At 42.2% G+C, this 18678-nt stretch overlaps 1 protein-coding gene across 4 annotated transcripts in view; it reads right to left on the bottom strand.

Annotated features, from left to right (window-relative positions):
- The window catches only part of smpdl3a (sphingomyelin phosphodiesterase acid like 3A), a 52106-nt gene that overhangs the window by 22186 nt on the left and 11242 nt on the right, over positions 1-18678 (bottom strand). For 3 of the 4 annotated variants that reach the window (XM_048531162.2, XM_048531163.2, XM_048531164.2), the window contains exons 2-3: positions 5093-5306; positions 856-1000 (exon numbers count right to left, since the gene is read on the bottom strand). In XM_048531162.2, the coding sequence (XP_048387119.2) occupies positions 856-1000; positions 5093-5306 (359 nt within the window). The remainder of the gene's footprint in view (positions 1-855; positions 1001-5092; positions 5307-18678) is intronic. The other variant, XM_048531165.2, reaches the window with a different exon arrangement.

Below are 18678 nucleotides of genomic sequence, written 5' to 3'. Positions count from 1 at the left end.
CCATCTACATGGCACAAGTCAGGAGTGTGATGGAATACTCCCCACTTGCCTGGATGACTGCAGCTCCAACAACATTCGAGAAGCTTGCAACCATCCAGGACAAAGCAGCCCGCTTGATTGGCACTATATCCACAAACAACCACTCCCTCCACCACTGATGTTCATTAGCAGTACTATCTACAAGATGCACTGCAGAAATTCACCGCAGATCCTCAGACAGCACCTAGCCCATGACCACTTCCATCTTGAAGGACAAGGGCAGCAGGCATATGGGAATACCACCACCTCCAAGATCCCCTCCAACCCACTCACCATCCTGACTTGGAAATATATCACTGTTCCTTTACTGTCACTGGGTCAAACTCCTGGAATTCCTTCCCTAACGGTGGACTACAGCAGTTCAAGAAGGCAGCTCCCACCACCTTCTTAAGGGCAACTAGGGATGTGCAATAAATGCTGGCCAGCCAGTGATACCCACATGCCACAAATGAATGGAAAAATAAAATCTAAGCATGACCCATGATATATTCCCACGGTGGGCACTGAGTGAGTTGCCATGGACGCTACAAGAATAAACAGTGGTGGGTGGGTGAATGTGTCAGCACTAAGTTATAGAGAGGGTCATAGAGATGGAAAATTCTGCCTGAAGCGGGCAGGTAAATTTGAGCATGTGTTAAACATAGTCGGAATTATAAAGTTATTTTAAGCCAAGTTCACTGTTAGGGGTTTGTAGAACATCGCTCATGTTTATAAGTAAAAATACATAACAACCATTGACAATCACTGTTATATTTTTATACAAAGCACCATATAATTCTATGTTCATTTCATTACCAAGGTGAACTAAGCTACTACCTGTGGCCAATAGTCATGATTTCCCAACGTAGGGAAAACCTGTAGATCTTTGAAATACTCCTGGATTGTCATCGTCATATTATGGAGAATGTCAATCACAATCGTTGTAGAAAGCTCCGCAACACGTACATGGGGGGGACTATCTCTACAAAAACAAAAGAAAATCAAAATAATGATGGTAAGTGGTCACAGGACACACACAATACTGATAATAAAACTGTAAAAAAATGTCCTACCATTTTCCTTGGCATTTTACTGGACGAAATTAGACATTGAAAATGCTGAGTGGGTCACAGCATCCCATTTCAAATGCCTTAAAAATTCAGGCTCAATAAAACATTTATTTTCCAAATTAACTCTTGGTGTCAATGGTACCACCTCTTCTTCAGAGTTGGAAGGTTGTGGGTTTTAGTACCACAGAAAACAATCTTAGCTGACATTTCATAAAACCAAAGCACTGAGCAAGCCTGCACTGCAGAGATGTCACCATTCAGATGAGATGTAAAATCGAGGCAGGTCGCCCCTCACAAGTGCATATAAAGGAATATAGGCCATTACGCAAATAAAAGAAAAATTCCCCATTGGTAGCCTGGAAATTTTTTTTATCACAGAATAGACATCAATGAAAATAAAGGATATGGTCATGATCTCATTGGGTTTAACAACCTAACTGCTATATTTGCTTCATTGCAACAATTATATTTCAAAAATAGTGGGTTATCGTGAGTTATAAGCTGTTATATAAATGCAAGTACCTTTGTTTCACTGAGCATTATTTGTAAAGCCAACTCTCCTTATTGATTTAGAATTAGAATCCCTACAGAATGGAACCAGGCCAGTGGGCCCATTGAGCCCACACTGACACACCAAGAATAAGGGGAGGCAAAGGTGTTGTGCTATTATCACTGGACTGTTAACCTAGAGATCGAGATAACTTTCTCAGGATCCAGGTTCAAATCCCACCATGGCGGATGGTGGAATTTGAATTCAGTAAAATATCTGGAATTAAGAGTCTAATGATGACCCTGGCGACCTTGAAGCCATTACTGTTGTCAGAAAAACCCACCTGGTTCACTAATGTCCTTTCGGGAAGGAAGCTGCCATCCTTACCTGGTCTGGCCTATATGTGACTCCGAACCTACAGCAATGTAGTTGACTCTTAACTGCATCTCTGGGCAATTAGGGCTGGGCAATAAATGCTGCATAGCCTGCGATACCTTCACCCCATGAATGAATAAAGAAAATAAAGAGAATTCCATCCATCCATCCAATCCTTGCATTCCCCATGGCTAATCCACTTAGCCTGCACATCCCTCGACGTCATTGGCAATTTATACATGGCAAATCCACCTATCTTGCACATATTTAGACTGTGAGAGGAAACCAGAACACCTGGAGGAAACCTGCACAGGCACAAGGAGAATGTACAAACTCTGCACAATCAGTCGCCCAAGGCTGGAATCAAACCCAGGTCCCTGGTGCTGTGAGGGAGCTGTGCTAACCCCTGAGCCACTGTGCTGCCCCAGTGATTTAGAGAATACAGCAGAATTTTGTGGAACAAATGTTTTTAACAAGCTTGCAGTTGCTCAGTCCACCTGGCAGGTTGTGGTGCAATCTGTTAGGAAGTGTCACTATATTGTTTTGTTGCTGGTCAGCAAATTGCAAGTCATTCTTCAACTTGTTGTTAAATGGTAACTTTTTCTATTTTCATCCTGTGCACAGCTTATCAATCAACAAGGCCTCAGATAAATATTTGTTGGCTGCTCTTTCCCTTCATCTATCTTTCAACATGTGGCATAAGGCTCTGCGTTTGACATGGCCTAGACTGCACACTCCACCCTTCTGCCTTGCTCACTTTCAAGTGAATAAGTTGATTTTTTTATATTGTATCATATTGGTTTTATTGCACCCTAGCACTTAAATAGCTGGCTCACTATTTCACAAATGATTCTGTGTTAGAGCTGAGCACAATTAAGTAGGATTTCTCACAGGACTGGAGCTGAGAGGGATGACTTTATTTAACCCTTGTGGGAACCCATCGCATCTAACTCAGCAGGAATATAAACCAACAAAATCCAACATTCTTCTCACCCTAGCCCAAGCACCTAAGTCCACCTCTGTGGTTACTAAACCTGGCTCAATGTTTCTCTCTCAGCTGTGGTTTCTGCCTTGTTAACAGTAACGCTCAGTCAAAGTAAATCTGGTACTATGGTAGAAAAAGCTCTTGCAGCAAAATTCTCCTCCCACCCAACTAAGAGGAAATGATGATGTTAATTCAGTACAATCATCTTGGTGAGATTACTATCTATGTCATATTCGGCCTTTCTTCTGGGTTCAATTATCCAACTAGAAATCTTACTCTCCTTGAGGAGAATGCATCGTATTTTGGTTCCCATCAGTAGCACTATGAGTGAGTAACTAATGAGCTATAAAAATGGAAGTTCATAAAATTACAATAGGGTGATTCAGCACAACTGGTAGATATTGGTTATCCTCTGCAAGAGTAGCTTAAAACTTAAGCCTAACTTGTTCCTTTCTTTCAAATACTGATCTACCTGATATGGTCTCTGCTTCAACCACCAAGCCTAGTGATACACCTCACTACATTCGAGAAAGAATCACGCTTACACGTGCTTACTTCTTTCCTTTAATGTTATAACCACATTGTCTGAACTGTATGACTTCAATTACTAAACCTATCAAAGGACACCACAATCTCCTTTGCCTAACAAAGACAGTCTGAATCTCATTTGTGTTTCCTCAATATACGTTACTGACTCTACTGTGGATCCTTCCTGTAGCCTCAACATCCTTCCCATAGTTGTAGCCAAAAGACTGTACATAACTGCAGTAGTGGACTTGCAACATTATATGTTGATTTTTATATTCCAGTCCTCGAACATAATGTTGTGTTACATGCCTTTAACCCACTTCAGCTGTCTTGAGAAATTGCCCTTTATTGTTTCTCCGGACTATTCTTTTACAATTTTCTACCTTCCCCCACATTCTATACCACTTGATCCTCCTGAATAGTCTTTGATGTGGTATCTAGTCAAAAGCTTTCTGAAAGTTCAATTGCACAATGTCACTGTTTGTCCTTTCTGAAAATCATACTGGCTGTTCCTCATTATATTGTATATATTTTAGGAAATTTATCTTCGATTTCCACATTCAAAATTCTCTGTACCATGGCTATGAACCCGTAACGCCCTGGATAAGACTAATTTCCTTATTAAAATAGAACTCTTACATCAACCACTCTCCAGGACACATTCAATGCCAGCTGAATCTTGCAATATAATTGGTAGAGCTGCTGGTTCTTATTTTACCATGTTCCTCACGATAAAATACATACAATACTTTTTGTGATCTCATTGCATTCCAAAGCATTTCATACCAATTAAATATATTTACACCATCATTGTTATCATAAGCAAGAGCAGAGCAGTCAATTCATGCACAGAAAGATTCTACAAGGTGCAAAAAACAAGATAAACAATCAACTGAGCTTTTTAGAGATAGTAGGAACTGCCGATGCTGGAGAATCTGAGATAACAAGGTGTAGAGCTCGATGAACACAGCAGGCCAAGCAGCATCAGAGGAGCAGGAAAACTGGTGTTTCGGGCCTTCTAGGCGCGTAACGTCAGCTTTCCGGCTCCTCTGATGCTGCTTGGCCTGCAGTACTCCTCCAGCTCTACACCTTGTTAACTAAGCTTTTTAGGTAGCATTGGCTAAGAGATGAAGATATCGTCGAGAATAGGGTAAAAACTCCACTATTCTTCTTAAAATATTTCTTGGAACCATCTGATGTCCAGTTGGAAATACACTCAGGGCTTCAGCTAACATCTCAGCCAAAAGATGTCATTTCTGATTGTATAGCATTCTCTCAATACTGAAACAGATATAATTTTTGAAATACACTGAATAGAAATAGCTGGACAAACTCAGCAAGTCTGGCAGCATCTGTGGAAAGAAAACATAGTTAATGTTTCAGGTTCAGTGACCTTCCTTTAGTGCAGTGTCCTGAAGAAAGGTCATTGGATACGAAACATTAACTCTGTTTCTCACTCCACAGATGCTGCCAGAACTGCTGTGTTTCTCCAGCTTTTTCTCTTCTGTGTGCGTCAGATCGCCAGCATTATCATATTTATAAATTATAAATGACGGGCATTGTACACTCTACTAGTCTTTGGCATTAAGGCTCATCTAGTTCAGTTTGACCTTATGTCATATTTACCCAGTCCATATCACAAAAGAAGGTTGAACATTAGCATCTTTCATAAACTTAAAAGCAGACTGGATAAGTTTATATGGTGAATCACACAAATAGTCTCCATAAGGTCCTGCATGCTTTGCTGGACGCCCCATTGATGAAAAGCAAACTTTGGTAGGATCATCTGTCAAGTGATAGGTCGGATCCAAATGCAAGTCGGTGATGTGCCAGAATTGTCCTAACAGAAAATAAAATGCATTGGTTACCAGCTTGCCATACAAAATCCTTCCACACGGGTTTTACATTAGAACAACTTCAAAACAGTGAACCAATTTGAACTGCTTCTGCGTATTTACCTGCGGTTGCTCAATGCAGTTTGGATTATTGCAGGACCTATTTTGAAATGTTATCATGCATTGGCACACGTTTGTGAGCCACTACATATTTGCTTTTTTAATGTTTTACTTCTGCTGCTGCATGTTTTAATTTTCCCTACCTGTACTTCTAAAATTACATACTGTAACTTCTTTTCTTTCTTACAGGTCCCATTTGACAGTTTCTTTTCAGGAGTTCCCAAGCAAGTTTAGTACTTCCACTTTAAAATAAGACCATAAGACAAAGGAGTGGAAGTAAGGCCATTTTGCCCATCGAGACCACTCTGCCATTTAATCATGGCTGATGGGCATTTCAACTCCACCTACCCACACTCTCCCCATAGCCCGTAATTCCTTGTAAGATCAAGAATTTATCAATCTCTGCCTTGAAGACATTTAACGTCCCGGCCTCCGCTGCACTCCGTGGCAATGAATTCCACAGGTCCACCACACCCTGGCTGAAGAAATGTCTCCTCATTTCCATTCTAAATTGACCCCCTCTAATTCTAAGGCTGTGCCCATCAAATGTTCCTTTTTTAATAAAATGATCTTTCTTAAAAAAGCATTACTGATCACAGAAATTGAATTTGTGTCTGGGATCCCAAGGTTGTTAATACTATATTTAGGTGTTTTTATCTGCAGAATTACACTTATACATCCATTTGTGGATGAAACCTCACTGAATTAGACAGAAATATGGAGTTGAGGCCACAATCATTCCAGCTGTGATCTTACTGAATGCTAAAGCAAGTGGCACAGTGGCTCATTGGTTAACACTGCTGGCTCACAGTACCAGAGACCTGGGTTTGATACCAGACTCGCACGACTGTCTATGTGGAGTTTGCACGTTCTCCCAGCATCTGTGTGGGTTTCCTCCCACAGTCCAAAGATGTGCAGAGTTAGGTGGATTGGCTGTGTTAAATTGCCCAATGTGCCCAGGGATGTGTGGCTTAGACAGAGGAAATTAGGGGAATGGGTCTGTGTGGGATGCTTTTTCAGAGAGACAGTGTGGACTTGTTGGGCCAAATGGCCTGTTTCCACACTGTCGGGATTGTTATGAAAAAAAAAAGCTGGACAGGCCAAATGGGCTAATCCAGCTCTTAATTGGTGCGTATGTCTCAGAGGTTATCTGAAGGTGAAATGCACCTTTGCATTAATAAAAGTGCAATGCTGTTGGTTTAGTTTCCAGAGGCACAATACAGCAGATCGTTCCACTGTCAACACTTCTGATTAATGTACTGACCTGTATGACAAACGGATACATAGGCAACAAGACAGCTAACGAGACAATGTGAATGTTAAAACACTTCCGCTAAAAATGCAAGCTGAGCAATATTGTCTTATAATTATGCCTTTCCATGAGATGTCAAAGGAATTAGCTAAAAGAAAGTCGAGAGTTTCATGCAAAATACACTGAGGATAAGACCCAACTCCTTTTTCAGTGACTGTAAACCTTAAATGCATAAGATCGGAGCAAGTATAATGACATGGACAGAGAACTGGTTGGTAGATAAGAAACAAAGTCGGAGTAAATGAGGAGTTACATTCTGACTGGCAGTTTGTGACTAATGCGGAACAACAAGGATCAGTGCTTGGACCCCAGATATTCACAATATATTAATCATTTAAATGAAATGATACAAAGTTGGGCGGGAAGGTAATGTATGAGGAGAATCATCAGCGTTTAGGGTAAGCTGAGTGAGAGGTCAAATGCATAGCAGATGAATTATAATGTGGGTAAATGTGAGCCATCCACATTGGTAGTATAAACATTGAATAAATATTATCTAAATGGCGATAAATTGGGAAAGAGAGCAACATTTGCTGGAAGTAAACATGTAGGTGCAGCAGCAGATGAAGAAAGCTGGCTTTCATAGCTGGAAGATTTGATTACAGGAGCAGGAATGTCTTGTTCCAAATGTACAGAACCTTAGTGAGACCATAACTGGAGTACTGTATGTGGTTCTGTCCTCTTCATCCGAGGTACAATGTTTTGTCTACAGAAGGAATGCAACAAAAGGTTGTCAGATTGATTCCTGGGATGGCAACGCTGATGCTCGAAGATAGCCCGAATCGATCCAGTGTATACTCACCAGAGTTCAGAACAATCAGCGGGCACGGCAAAAAATTTCAATCAGAACTAGGCAGGGTAAACACAGGAAAGATGTTCTCAATGACCAGTGAGTCCAGGACCAGGGGTTACAGTCTAAAAGGTATAGGGTTGGCCATTTAGCACTGAGATGAGGAGAAATGTCTTCACCCAAGGATGATCCTCTGAAATTCTTTGTCACATAAGGATGCTGAGGCCAAAACACTGAATATTTCCAAGGAGGTGCTTGATAAAGTTCGAAAGGCTAATAAATGAAAGGGTATGCGAAGAAAACTGGAATAGGACACAGTCACCATGATCACATTGAATGGCAGAGCATGATTGAAGGGCTGAATGGCTAATTCCTGCTCCAATTCTCTACGTTTCTATGTTACAGCCAGTGAAGTACTGTTCCAAGGTGGAAAGTGTAGCAGTCAATCCGTGCACAGAAGTTCCCACAATCTGTAATGTGTTAATGATCAAAAAATCTGGGTGATGTTGGTCAAGAGATATATATTGGTCAGAACTTAGAGGAATATTCCCTTGATCTTCAAAACAGTGCTGAGAGTACTTGCATAAGCAGGCAAAGTTGTGGGACTAAATTTAGAGCAGGCACATAGAAGGTTACAGGGATGGATAGGGAAATGTCATAGAAAAGTACAAAGTAAGGATGAAACCTTTAAGGTCACTATGATGTTACATCAAGATAAGTCTGTAAGCACAATGTAAAGGCTGAAAGAGATTGTTGAGAGTTAAGATAATCAACAGAATTTTGAATTACCTCAAGTTGTATATTATCATGCAAGACTAAATTCAATCTTTGCTTTCACATTAGGGGTTTACACATGTTAAGTGCAAAGAATGTGCAGAAATTAGAACTGTCATGATTTTGGAAGTGAAATCTATTTACATGTTGTATGCTATTATTACTGTGTACTAACAGGAATTCATAGGAATCTTTTTTCGAACAAAAAAAACAAACAATGGCTTTATCTTAGTGATAATGGGAACTGCAGATACTGGAGAATCCAAGATAACAAAGTGTGGAGCTGGATGAACACAGCAGGCCAAGCAGCATCTCAGGAGCACAAAAGCTGACGTTTCGGGCCTAGACCCTTCATCAGAGAGGGGGGAGGGAAGGAGGGAACTGGAATAAACAAGGCGAGAGGGGGAGGCGGACCGAAGATGGAGAGAAAAGAAGATAGGTAGAGGGGAGAGTATAGGTGAGGAGGTAGGGAGGCGATAGGTCAGTCCAGGGAAGATGGGCAGGTCAAAGAGGCAGGATGAGGTGGTAGGTAGGAAATGGAGGTGCGGCTTGAGGTGGGAGGAAGGCATGGGTGAGAGGAAGAACAGGTTAGGGAAGCAGAGACAGGCTGGGCTGGTTTTGGGATGCAGTGGGGGGAGGGGATGAGCTGGGCTGGTTTTGGGATGCAGTGGGGGAATGGGAGATTTTGAAGCTTGTGAAGTCCACATTGATACCATTGGGCTGCAGGGTTCCCAAGTGGAACATGAGTTGCTGTTCCTGCAACCTTCGGGTAGCATCAATGTGGCACTGCAGGAGGCCCATGATGGGCATGTCGTCTGAGGAGTGGGAGGGGGAGTTGAAATGGTTCGCGACTGGGAGGTGCAGTTGTTTGTTGCGAACCGAGCGGAGGTGTTCTGCAAGCCTCCAAGCCTCCGCTTGGTTTCCCCAATGTAGAGGGAGCCACACCAGGTGCAATGGATACAATATACGACATTGGCAGATGTGCAGGTGAACATCTGCTTGATATGGAAAGTCATCTTGGGGCCTGGGATAGGGGTGAGGGAGGTGGTGTGGGGGCAAGTGTAGCACTTCCTACGGTTGCAGGGGAAGGTGCCGGGTGTGGTGCCTTCCTGGACCTCTCAGTCTCCATCTCAGGTAACCAGCTAGAAACTGATGTCCATTTCAAGCCCACTGACTCCCCAGAGGAGCTCGAACAGTTCATCCACTTTACCAACACCTGCCACCCCAACCTCCAGTTCACCTGGGCCATCTCCAACACATCCCTCACCTTCCTGGACCTGTCAGTCTCCATCTCAGGTAACCAGTTAGAAACTGATGTCCATTTCAAGCCCACTGACTCCCACAGCTACCTAGAATTCATCTCCTCCCACCCACACTCCTGCAAAAATTCTATCCCCCATTCCCAATTCCTCTGCCTTCGCCGCATTTGCTCCCAGGATGAGGCATTCCACTCACGCACACCCCAGATGTCCACGTTCTTCAAGGACCGCAACTTTACCCCCCCGCAGTGGTCGAGAATGCCCTTGACCGCGTCTCCCGCATTTCCCGCAACACATCCCTCACACCCTGCCCCCGCCACAACCTCCTAAAGAGGATCCCCCTCATTCTCACATACCACCCCACCAAACTCCGGATACAACGTATCATCCTCCGACACTTCCGCCATCTACAATCCGACCCCACCACCCAAGACATTTTTCCATCCCCACCTTTGTCTGCCTTCCGGAGAGACCACTCTCTCCACGACTCCCTTGTCTGCTCCACACTGCCCTCCAACCCCACCACACCCGGCACCTTCCCCTGCGACCGCAGGAAGTGCTACACTTGCCCCCACACCTCCTCCCTCACCCCGATCCCAGGCCCCAAGATGACGTTCCATATCAAGCAGATCTTCACCTGCACATCTGCCAATGTGGTATATTGTATCCATTGCACCCGGTGTGGCTTCCTCTACATTGGGGAAACCAAGCGGAGGCTTGGGGACCGCTTTGCATAACACCTCCGCTTGGTTCGCAACAAACAACTGCACCTCCCTGTTGGGAACCATTTTAACTTCCCCTCCCATTCCTCAGACGACACGTCCATCATGGGCTTCCTGCAGTGCCACAATGGTGCCACCTGAAGGTTGCAGGAACAGCAACTCATATTCCGCCTGGGAACCCTGCAGCCCAATGGTATCAATGTGGACTTCACAAGCTTCAAAATATCCCCTCCCCGCACTGCATCCCAAAACCAGCCCAGCCTGTCTCTGCCTCCCTAACCTGTTCTTCCTCTCACCCATCCCTTCCTCCCACCCCAAGCCGCACCTCCATCTCCTACCTACTAACCTCATCCCACCTCCTTGACCTGTCCGTCTTCCGTGGACTGACCTATCCCCTCCCTACCTCCCCACCTATACTCTCCTCTCCACCTATCTTCTTTTCTCTCCATCTTCAGTCCGCCTCCCCCTCTCTCCCTATTTATTCCAGCTCCCTCACCCCATCCCTCTCTCTGATGAAGGGTCTAGGCCCGAAACATCAGCTTTTGTGCTCCTGAGATGCTGCTTGGCCTGCTGTGTTCATCCAGCTCCACACTTTGTTATCATGGCTTTATCTTAGGTAGCCAACATTAGCAAACTAATCTCTAATTCTATGAATCTTTCACTAAATATCTGCATATATGTTGAGTAACATACACTCTGAGTTGTGTTCTCTTGTCCATGAATATATACCAAAAACTGTGCTGCCTGACCCAAATGTTCCAACTGAATGGCAAAACTAAAAGGGCCTCTTTTCAACCCATTCACACTCTTTGTCCAGCTAGTGAAGTTTCAAGGTATTCAATCTTTGATAGTAAATCAAATTGGATCTTAAAATTGATTCGGTAACAAGAAATAAGTGCTAATGGTCAACAGGAGGTTTTGCACATGGAAGAATGTTTTCAATGGAGTGCAAATTCATTGATCATGGCTGATCTGATACTCTCGTGTCCACTATCTTGCCCCTTTCCCAGAACTTGATTGCCCTACTGATCGAGAATCTATCTCAGCCTTAAATCAACATAAAGACTTTGTCCCCAAAGCTCTCTAATAACAAGGAGCTCCAAAGACCATCAACCCTCAGAAAAAAATCCTCTTCTTCTCAGTCTTAATTTGGACCCCTTTAATTCTGAGCTATAGTCTCTGCTCGTTGAGTCTCCCATGAAGGGGAAAATCATCTCAATACTTATGCTGTCAAGCCTCTAAAGAATGTGATCTGTCTCAATGAAATCATATCTCATTCTTCCAAATTCTAACGAGAAGAGTCTCAACATGAATAACCCGGGCTGAACAGGGTAGGCCCATATGAGTCTTATATGTTTCAATAGCTTTTCCAGTTTGCAGATTTTAACAAAACCTAAATCTATTCACAACTGGAATATCTATTCATAATTATAGAAGTGCAAATAATTTTATAATTTCAGTTTAATGGGTGTAATGACACATCAGGAAGAGGTGTAATGATGACGACATATAATGATGGAATGCTGGAATGATGTTATGTCAGTGTCAAGTGAATATGTTGAGAGAACTGAAGGGAGCAGAAGCATGAACAGGATCTTGGGACAATGCATTCATGTACTAAGCTGAGAATTCTCACAAGGTATCATGGACTCGAGTAACAGCATTTTGAGAGATGACAAATAATCCATAAGCTCTGTCTTCTTTTCAACTTCTCCTTTCCCTCATCACAATCTGGTATATTTTAGTGATGATATTTCTATAAGAGTCATAGAAATACAGAGCAAAGGTGGATCCAATTCAGTCCATGTTACTTGTGCCAGTTCCTAGCTAGAGTACACCAAAATCTAGTCACAATGTTCATGACTCTCTTCACATAGCCCAGAATCTTCTCCCTCTTCAAACAGTAAAACCAATTTTCACTGAAAATATTTGTGCTCTAACTTTCAGCATAAAATTCACCATCCACCCCAGGGATAAACTTTCATTTCAGACTTCATAATCGAAAGAGATAGTATTCTCCAATTCACCCTAAGAAGTGGTTCATTCCAAATCTAAAACTGCCTAGCTTCTCTCTTCTTGATATTTCTTGCCCCAATTCAGACAGTCCATTATTTTATCATTATTATCGCTTCACATCACTGGCATCATCCAAGTTAGTCTATGATGTATACTTTCAAGTGTAACCATTTAAATTAAACATTCCAGAACGGACGGTTTGGTTAAAATCCTGCAATTTCTTTGATGACAGGAAAATCTATAATCAGTTCTATGAAGGATCCAGAAAGGGGCTATTAGATTCTCAAAGTATTATGGTATCACAACATGGTATGTAAATCTGTGGTCCAACAACTGCATCACAGAAATCTGCAATTTTAGGCACACCTCTGAAGTGACAGCACCACTATGAACAGGTAAAGATTTGGATGCATTGTAATGGAGTGAGGGATTTAGAAACGGGAGTGTGACTTTTGAAATCCTATAGATTTAGTTAATATAATCCATGTTTTTAAATAAAAAGGAGGTAGCAAGAAAGCAGGAATTATAGACCAGTTGGCCAACCACTGGCAGCAGAAAAATTGCTAGAGGCCATTATAAAAGATGATAGCAGAGCACTTGGAAAACAGTGACAGGATTACACAGAGTCAGCATGGGTTTATGAAATGAAAGTCATTTATTGACAATCGTGACAAATCTAATGGAATACTTCAAGAGTGTAACTAGCACACTTGATGAGGAAGAACCAGTGGATGTGGTTTACTTGGACATTCAGGAGGTTTTTGATAAAGTCCCACATAAGAGATTAGCATGTAAAATTAAAATGCATGGGATTGGAGGTAGTGTACTGACATGGACAGAAAACTGACCTACATACAGGAAACAAAGAATAGGAATAAACTGGTCATTTTCTGAATGGCAGAGAGAGACTTGTGTACACCTCAGGGGATTAATGCTTGGACCTCAGCTATTTATCATATATATTTATGATTTAGATGAGGGAACTAAATGTAATTTCTTCTGTACTGCAGATGACTCAAAACTGGGTGGAAACGTGAACTGTGAGGACGATGCAAAGATGCTTCAGTATGATTTGGACAAGATCACTGAGTTGGCAAACGCATGGCAGATGAAGTATAATGTGAGGTTATCCAACTTGGTTACAAAAACAAGGCAGGCAGATTATTTTCTGAATGGTGATAGATTGAGAAAGAGAGGGGCATAATGAGACCTGGGTGCCTTCATACACTGTCCCTGAAATTAAGTATGCAGGTCCAGAAGGTGTTGTAGAAAGCAATTGGTACGGCAGCAAGAGGAGTGGGGATGTCCTGCTGGAATTACACATGGCCTCAGCGAGATCACATTTAAAGTACTGCATGCTGTTTTGGTCAACTTATCGAAGGAACGATGTTCTGCCAATGGAGGAACTGCAACAAGTGTTTGCCAGGCTGATTATTGGAAAGGCGGGACTGATGTATGAAGACAGACTGGATCCATTAGGACTAATGTGGGGAAAGCTGTTGGAGAAGATATTGAGAGACAGGAATTATTCACATTTGGAAGCAAATAGACTTGTTAGCAATGGGCGACATGAGTTCGTGCAGGGAAGGTCCTATCTCACCAATTTCATTGAGTTTCTTGAGGAGGTGACAAGAATAGTTGATGAAGGAAGGACAATGGCAGTTGTCTGCATGGACTTCAGTAAGGTATTTGATAGAGTATCTTTTGGCAGGCTGATACAAAAAGTAAAGTCTCAAGGGATCCGGAGCAAGCTGGCTGGATTCATTCAAAATTGTCTTGGTCATAGAAGACAGATAGTAGCAGTGGAAGGGTGCTTTTTGGAAATCAGTAACTAGCGGTGTTCCGCAGGGATCAGTGTCAGGACCTTTGTTCATTGTAATACATATGGGGATATGATCTGGAGGAAGATATAGGTGGCCTGATTAGCAAATTTGCAGGTGACACGAAAATTGGCAGAGTTTCAGATAGAGAGGAGGATTGTCAAAGGATACAGCAGGATATAGGCAGTTTGCAGATTTTAGCAGAGAAATGGCAGATGGAGTTTAAGCTGGATAAATATGAGGTGATGCATTTTAGGAGATCAAATTCTGGTATGAATTATACAATAAACTGCGGAAGATAATAGAAGCACCAATACATAAAGGAATCTGGGTGTACAGATCTACAGATCCTTGAAAGTGACAACACAAGTAAATAAGGTGGTCAAGAAGGCACACTTGACTTCATCAGCTGGAGCATCGAATAAAGAAGTTGAAAAGCTATGTTACAGCTGTATCGAAATTTTAGTTAGGCCATGTGTGGAATACTACATGCAGTTCTGGTTATTACACTACCAGAAAGACGTGGATGCTTTAGAGAGGATACAGCAAAGTTCTGCCAGAATGTTGCGTGGTCTGCAGAATTTTAATCATGAGCTGAGGTTGGATAAACTCAGATTGTTTTCACTGGAAAGATGGAGACTGAGGCGTGATCTGATAGAGGACCACAAAATTATGAGCAGCATAGATAGGACGCATAGTTAGAGGCTTTCTCCTTGGGTGGAAAGGTCAATCACAAGAGGGCACAGGTTCAAAGTGAAAGAAGGAAAGGCCAGGGGAGAAGTGCAGGGAAACCTTTTCACATAGAGATTGGTAGGTGCCTGGGATGCACTGCCAGTAAATGTGGTGGAAGCAGGCACATTGGCAACCTTTATGCTGTATCTAGATAGACACATAAAAAGGAGGTGAAAAGAACAATAGAAACTGCATAGCGGGCAATAAGTAGTGTGTCTAAATAAGGGTTAGGAATTGGCTCAGGCTTGGTGGGCCAAAGGGCCTGTCCCTGAGTGTATTTTAATTGTATTGTACATTCACTGGAGTTTTTTTTGAAGAGAGTGGGATCTTATAGAAACCAATTAAATTCTAATATGAGTTCACTGGGTAAACAAAGGAAGGCTATGTTGATTACCAGGGAGTCGAGAAGCCGGGATCACAGTCTAAAGTGGGAAAGGATGCAGAGTTGGATGAGCAGCCATGATGATAGTGAATGGCAGACCAGACTCAAAGGGCCAAATGGCCTACTCCTGCTCCTATTTTCTATAGTTTCAAATACATTTTTAATACTAAATTTCAAACATTTCCATCAAAGCACTGGCCCAGAATTGCACTTACACAAACGATATACAACTTTATACGTTCAACCTTTGATTTCCTCCCAGACCTTCTTCGCTTTTATTTTAAGCCAGTTTCCTGCATCGAGAGACACACTTCTTGCCAGAGAGAAGAACTTACTTCCCTGGCACCTATAATGGCAGCCTTTCTGTGGTAATGTTGCACTCACTCAATTATAGAGGTAGTTCTTTCAATCAGAATCTGAAGAAAAACCATGTTGCTGAGCAACTGTTGTGCATATTCTAACTATGTTGGACACAATTCACTTTGTAGAAGGTTATTCTTCTTATTGGAATGTGTTGTATCACAAAATACATCAAAATTCCATAAAGATCACAAAAGAATGTGACTTTTATTCAATGCAAAGTCTGTAAAATGAACCAAACCAGATGTCAGAGTCAATATTTTCTGTGGAACTGTCTCATGACTACAAACCATATTATAATATATTGACTTGTAAATGTTACTTCATGAAAGGTTGACACTGAACTGCAAGTCAGGGAATCCTATGCATAAATATTTTGTTATTGAAAAAGAAAGCAATCACAAGGATTACGAGCAGGGAGCTTGTAAACTGAACATATTCTCATATTATGGGGAGCAAGAGTGATTGTCGTGAGCAAAGGTCAACAGCAGCATGAGACAAGGCTCATTGGGAGGTCTCCAAAATGAAGATGCTGGAGGGAAGTTGTGTCCAGTGGCCAGGACTGGATACAGACATTGATGCATTGGTGGGCAGTGCCCAAAGTGCCAACAAGGATAAACATTACTGCCAGCAGCTTTCACCTTGGTTACACATCAATTGTGCAGGTCCTTTCTTCAGCTCTACGTTTTTAGTCATTGTGGACACCACTCAAAGTTACTGGGCGGGCATAGAGTTCATTCATCAATCACAGGGACACTGATTAAAAAAAAACTGTACATTCTTTGCAATATACAGACTCCTGAAAGTGTCAGCCATAGATAACAGACCATCGTTTACTGACAGATAATTTGAGTGTTTCCTAAAGTCAAATGGCATTCAACACATATGGATAGCTCCATACTATTCATCATCCAATGGTCTGGCAAAAGAAAATCCAAACTTTGAAGCCAGGCTTAAAGAAACAGCCTACATTTTCATGAGATACCAAACTCTGCCAATTCCTATTTGATTGTAGGTCCACTCTTCATGCAACTTCACGGATAGCTCCAGCAGAGTTGTCAATGGGGAGAAGGCTCTGTGCCAGGTTAAATTTGATCTGTCTGGACCTGTGGTTGGAGTGGGGCTGGGAACGGTAAAACAGCATTAGAAGGTGGACCGTATTTGGAATGAACTGCCTGTGAAGGTGGTAGATGCACGTATAGTTACAACATTTAAAAGACATTTGGACAAGTACATGAATGGGAAAGGTTTAGAGGGATACGGGCTAAATACAGACAAGTGGCATTAGTTTAGCTTGGGAAACTTGGTTGGCATTTTTCTATGATGTATTACTCTACACGTCTTAAAGAGATCAGAAGTCTTTCTGTTCCAACCTGAAATGTATTCACTGATGGATCATCCACAATTCTTTAAGGCAAAGAATTCAAAGGGTTCACAACTCTTTGGCAGAAGTAATTTATCCCTATTCGAGTCTGATAATGATCACTCAGTTATCAGCCCTTTAAACATAAGACTGCTCCTGAGTTTTGGATTCTGTGACCTAAGAAACAAATCAGATTGTCTACTGAAATAATTTCATACAGGCCAGTATCTGATCACCAAGTCACCCTTTATTTACACATGGAAATTCCCTGACACTGATTCAGCTCCCTCAGAGATTTCAGATGAGGGGGACTAGCACCAGTGCTTCAAAAAGGTAGTAATTTCTGGATTACTTCCAGTGAAGTAGTAAGTGGACAGAGCAGATGAACATGTGGCAATTAATTTCAGGCCTATCATTATGTTGAACTCTTCTTCTGTCACCCTCACCTTACTACCCACTTCTTTGGGTAAGGGTACTCTCCACACTTCACAATCCTTTCACCCACTTCCAATTTGGTCCATCCATCTGGACACCTCCTTCTGGTACTTTTCCAGTCCTCGAACACCACATCAAGAACACAACATCAGCCATCTTAATTTCTCAGCTTCCTTCATCAGCACTAATCTACTTCACACTGAAACTGCAGCATGCCGTTCTCTCAGGTCCAACTCTGACTGTATTATCAAACCTGCTGACAGAAGTGGTGCTGCAGTTTGGTGTACTGACCTCTACTTTGCAGAGGCTGCGCGCCAACTCTCAGACACATCCAGCCATTGCCCCCAAAGCATGAACCATGCCGTTGAACAGCAAGCTGTTGTTTCCAGATCTGTCATCTCCTCTAGAGGTGTTCCCATCACAGCTCTCCTCCACCTCAGACTCCCCTGACTCTGCACAGCCTGCTTCTATGCCCTTCCCAAAATCAACACGAATGCCTTGCCAAACTAATATTACAGCCTTATCTATTGCTTCCTATCTTGATACCATTTTTCCCTTCCCTTGACTGATCTTTTCCCAACCATATTTGCATTTCTAACAAACATACAAAGTAGGAGCAGATGTAGACAATTCAGCCCTTCTCTGCCATTCAAAACGCCAACTAATCTCTGCATTTCAAATTGCACTTTTCCATCCAGCCCAATAACCTTTGATTTTCTTCCGAACAAGAATCTATTTCTGCCTCAAATGTATTTAATGACTATGCCTCTAGCATCTTCTGAGGCAGACAGTTCCAGAGTTGCACAACACTCACAGCATAGATTTCTCCTTATCTCTGTTCTAAAAGGAAGACCCCAAATTTTAAAATAGTCACTCCCTGATTTTGGACACAGCTACAATAGAAAACATCCTTTCCGAGCCCACCTTGTCAGATCGTTCAGGAGCTTACACACTTCATTCAAGTCACCCCTTGATCTTCTAATTCCCAATGGAAACATGTCCAGCCTGTCCCATCTATTCTCACAAGGCAACCTACTTATTCCAGGTAAAAATTCATTAAACTTTTGAACCGCCTCCAATGAATTTACATTGTCCTTAAATATGGAAATCAATACAGCATATGGTGTTTGAGATGTACTCTCACTATTGTTCTGTGCAATTTAAGTATAACATCCATATCTTTAATTATCAGTTGTCCTTGTAATGAAGGATAGAATCCTATCTGCCTGCTTAATTGAACATTGTACATGCTTACTGATGTTTTGTGACCCATGCATAAATCTATCTGCACC

Source organism: Stegostoma tigrinum, chromosome 4 (assembly GCF_030684315.1).
Source record: "Stegostoma tigrinum isolate sSteTig4 chromosome 4, sSteTig4.hap1, whole genome shotgun sequence".
Lineage (NCBI taxonomy): Eukaryota > Metazoa > Chordata > Chondrichthyes > Orectolobiformes > Stegostomatidae > Stegostoma > Stegostoma tigrinum.
The sequence above is the reverse complement of the archived record's forward strand: the minus strand, read 5'-3'. Positions and strand labels throughout refer to the sequence as shown.